The 3,522-nt window shown below is 65.2% G+C and overlaps 1 protein-coding gene across 1 annotated transcript in view; it reads left to right on the top strand.

Moving 5' to 3' along the window:
- Positions 1-914: 914 nt before the first annotated feature.
- LOC107184428 (serine/threonine-protein phosphatase 6 regulatory subunit 1-like) overlaps positions 915-3,522 on the top strand; it is a 3,578-nt gene continuing 970 nt past the window's right edge. The window contains exons 1-7 of the mRNA XM_015569460.1: positions 915-984; positions 1,927-2,319; positions 2,401-2,581; positions 2,675-2,745; positions 2,829-2,910; positions 3,309-3,419; positions 3,499-3,516. Of these exons, the coding sequence (XP_015424946.1) occupies positions 915-984; positions 1,927-2,319; positions 2,401-2,581; positions 2,675-2,745; positions 2,829-2,910; positions 3,309-3,419; positions 3,499-3,516 (926 nt within the window). The remainder of the gene's footprint in view (positions 985-1,926; positions 2,320-2,400; positions 2,582-2,674; positions 2,746-2,828; positions 2,911-3,308; positions 3,420-3,498; positions 3,517-3,522) is intronic.

The following is a 3,522-nucleotide window of genomic DNA, read 5'->3' as shown; positions in this document are numbered from 1 at the left end:
GCCTTGTGGCATCGGGGGGACTGCGGGGCCCACGTGGAGCAGTTCTCATGGGCTCGAGGGCACGAGCCACCCGTGGGATGGAGCGTGTCTGCCAGTTGGGGCCTCTCGGTGCTGAGGAACAGGAGTCGGGTCACAGCTTGTGGCTGCAGCTCCCTCAAGTCTTGCCTGATCCAGGTGCATCTGCAACCAGCACCCACCCTCCGTCCCTGGACTCCGCTCTCAGGGCGGAGCGCATGCAGGTGTTCCCAGAACGGCGGCACATGGTCCCACCAGTGTCCCCTCCCCCCATTTCAGTAACATGACAGGTGGTGATGGTCCCTTCCTCACAGGCCGAGCGTCAGGAAGCTGTGACCAGCTCCTTGAGTGACGTTGCGCCGTTTCCGTCCATACTGGCTGGCCCAGCGTCCCTGCCCCGGGCGCCTGCCCTGGAGGTTCCTGGTGGGAACAGCTCTGCCCTGGGCTGCTGGTGGGAGCACTAGAGGGTTTTACCTTTTTAATGACGTGGACCGAGCATGCAGGCGCGGGTGTGAATCCTGAGGTTTGGCCAGTCCCTGTCCCCCTGCGGACTGCTGCCTGCCCTCCCAGGGGTGCTGCTGCCCGGACCCCTGCTGGGTAGGTGGGTGTGGCTCTGCACCTGAGGGCCATCGCTGTGGGGTGCTCCCTGGCCCTCCCAGGGGTGCCGCTGTGTGAGCAGCCAAGGCCCAGGTCGTGCTCCCCATGTTTTCCTCAGAGTTTACAGCGTTGGCTCTCACGTCCGGGTTTGGTCTCCTCAGAGCGGCGGGCAGGTCCGCCTTCATTCCTTGTGCGAGGGCAGCCCGTCCCAGCAGCCCTTGCTGAGGGGCCTGTCCTTTCCCCACGACTGGGTGTTGGACTGCGTGAGGGCCTGTCTGCCCTCTGTCCTGGCCCGGCGGCCGATGGCCGTGTTCGTGCGCTCACTGCCCGGCCTGGATCCTGCTGTGTTGCAGCAGGTGGTGAGCCTGGGAGGTGAGGTGTGGTCCTGCCACTGGTTCAGGGTGATGGTTTGAGCCTTGGGATTTCCTATGAATTTGGGATCTGTGTGTCAGTTTCAGTGAGAGTGGCCTTGGCCCCTGAGCTGGGGTGTGTCTCCGTGAATTTAGGTATTTTTAGCTTCCGGTAGCGTTTTGAAGTTTTCAGAGCGTATGTTTTGTTTCTTTTGTTGAATTTGTTCCTAAGTGTCAGGTTCTCTTCAGTGCAGCGGTGGATGGAATTGTCTCAGTCACTGAGGAGGCAACAAGTGGACAGAAAGCAGTAGCTTTGGGCATCGACCCGCGTCCCGTGCCCTCCAGGAACTCCTCGATCCCTCAGCATTTCCTGCTAGAGTTAAGGCGCCTCTGGGGTCGGGTTCCTCCTTCCTCCGGCCTGGACGGCGTGAAGCAGAAGTGGGGGCGTCGTGTTCCTGATGTGGGGGGACTGGGTGTGGTGCACGTGGTGGGTTAGGAGCGGCCCTTTCAGGTTGCAGAAGCTCTCCTCTGTCCCCGTTTGCCGAGTGTCTAGTCTGTCTCAGTGATAGCCACGCGCTCCTTCCAGCCTCGGAGACGGGCCACACGCCCAGCATTCGCTCAGCCGCCCCGTCGGTGGACAGGGTGGCCGGGTGACTTGGCCGTATCTCAGTCACGTCAGTGTTTTTGGAGCAGCTGCACGTGCTAACGTTGCTCTCAGCCAGGGACACAGTGGTGACAAGAGTCCCTCCCAGTCCCCAGCCAGTTTGGCCCATGGGCTGAAGGGTCCTGGGTTAGACTCCAGTCAAGGGCTCATACCTCGTCACAGGCTCAAGCCCTGGCCCTGGCCCTGGCCCTGGTTGGGGCGTGTGCAGGAGGCAGCCAGTTGGGGTGTCTCTCTCGCTTTGATGTTTCTCCCCCCGCCTTCCGTTCTCTAAATGTCAGTGGACAAACATCCTTGGGTCAGGATCAACAACAACACAGAGTCCCCCGAGTTTGTTGCTGGGGGAAGCCATTCCTAAGGGCGGTGTGCTGGGGAGGGACGTGAGGGAGGCGGGTGGGGCCTGCCTGCCCTTGTGCGGTGGTGGTGGTGGCGGCCTCCACCCCTTTTATTATCTGTTGTTCCTTCACAGTGCTGGGGGCGGGGGGCAGCCCTGGGACATTGGGAGGTGGGGACGGGCGCTTCCCGTTCTCCCTGCCGCCAACAGCGCTCATGCTAGTTTCTGGGGCAGGAGTGGAGGCAGCACAGATAGCGAGGACGAGGAGGAGGAGGACGAGGAGGACGGCGAGGAGGACGGCCAGGGGGCCCAAGATGGGACCGGGCCCCCCTCTTACCCCAGCCCTGGCCCCCAGCCTCCCAGTGAGTGACCACGCCGGCTGGGGGGTCCGGTGGACACAGGGTCTGCCTGCCCTGCTCACTGCTGCCCTGCTCTCACCCCAGGCCCCAGTTGGGCAGCCGCCTTTGACCCAGTGCCTACAGACACCCTGACCGGCCCCCAAGACTCTGGGGAGGAGGAGCGGCACTCTGGGCCCCCTGCCCCTCAGGGGCCCGTCGGTGTGCCCCAGGACCTCCCCAGCCCGAGCCCGGCCGGCCCCGTGGCCCCCAGCACTCTGCAGCTCAGGTGAGGCCGCAGGGCAGGCTGGGAGCGGCCCGGTCCTGGTTCCGAGGCTCCAGCCCAACCGCCTTGACTCCTTGGCTGCTTCTCCCCTTCCAGGTCCCAAGATCCCGCACCCTCCTCAGCACCTCAGGAAGCCTCAGGTGGCCGCAAAGTAGCGGAGCCCTCAGGTCAGCACGCCCCCCTCTCCCCCCCTCCCATGCCGTCCCCCGGCCTGGCACCACTGCTCAGGCTGCGCCTCTGTCTTCCCCAGCCCCCTGCCAGGCCTTGGTCAGCGTCCGGGACCTCCAGGCCACCCTCCGAAGGACAAGCTCCACCCCCAGCCCCTTGGACAGGTGACCTGCTGGGAACAGCTTCTGGGGGGCCGCGTGGGGAGGTGAATAAAGCCTGGCCTTTGGGGTTGTCGCCCTCGAGCTACTCCAAGGGGCCCTGGCAAGACCAGCCAGGGCTGTAGGGCTGTGCCTGTGCCCACAGGAGTCACATAGGACCCTGCTGCCCAGGGCCTCCAGCCCACGCTCACCTCTGGCTCTGCGGGAGCCCATGGGCGGGAGGGGGCCTCACGAAGGGCCAGGAGGGGAAAGAGCGTGCAGACCCCGTGTCCCCGATGACAGCTCCTGCCCAGCGGCCCCGGGGTCTGCGTGTGGGTCAGGGCTGTGCGCTGCTTCCCCGCTCACCCCGGGCTGCGGGCGAGGGCCTACACCGGGCGTGAGCGCCTGACCCCCACTCTCCACAGTGCAACCAGAGACCCTGCTACCTCTGTCCCAGCCCTTGGGGCCCCCCAGCCGCCCCAGGCCATGGAGAGGGAGAAGAGCCCAGAGCCCACGGGGCTCCCGCAGAACCAGAGGTGAGCATGGGGTGGCCACGGCGGGTGGGGGGCCATCGTGGAGGAGGCACTGACCTCTCATGTCCTCCTCTCCCGACAGTGCCCAGGCCCTGCAGCTGCCTCC

This window comes from Myotis davidii, unplaced genomic scaffold (assembly GCF_000327345.1).
Source record: "Myotis davidii unplaced genomic scaffold, ASM32734v1 scaffold326, whole genome shotgun sequence".
Classification (NCBI taxonomy): Eukaryota; Metazoa; Chordata; class Mammalia; order Chiroptera; family Vespertilionidae; genus Myotis; species Myotis davidii.
Note: the sequence above shows the minus strand (reverse complement) of the source record. Positions and strands in the feature narration are given on the sequence as shown.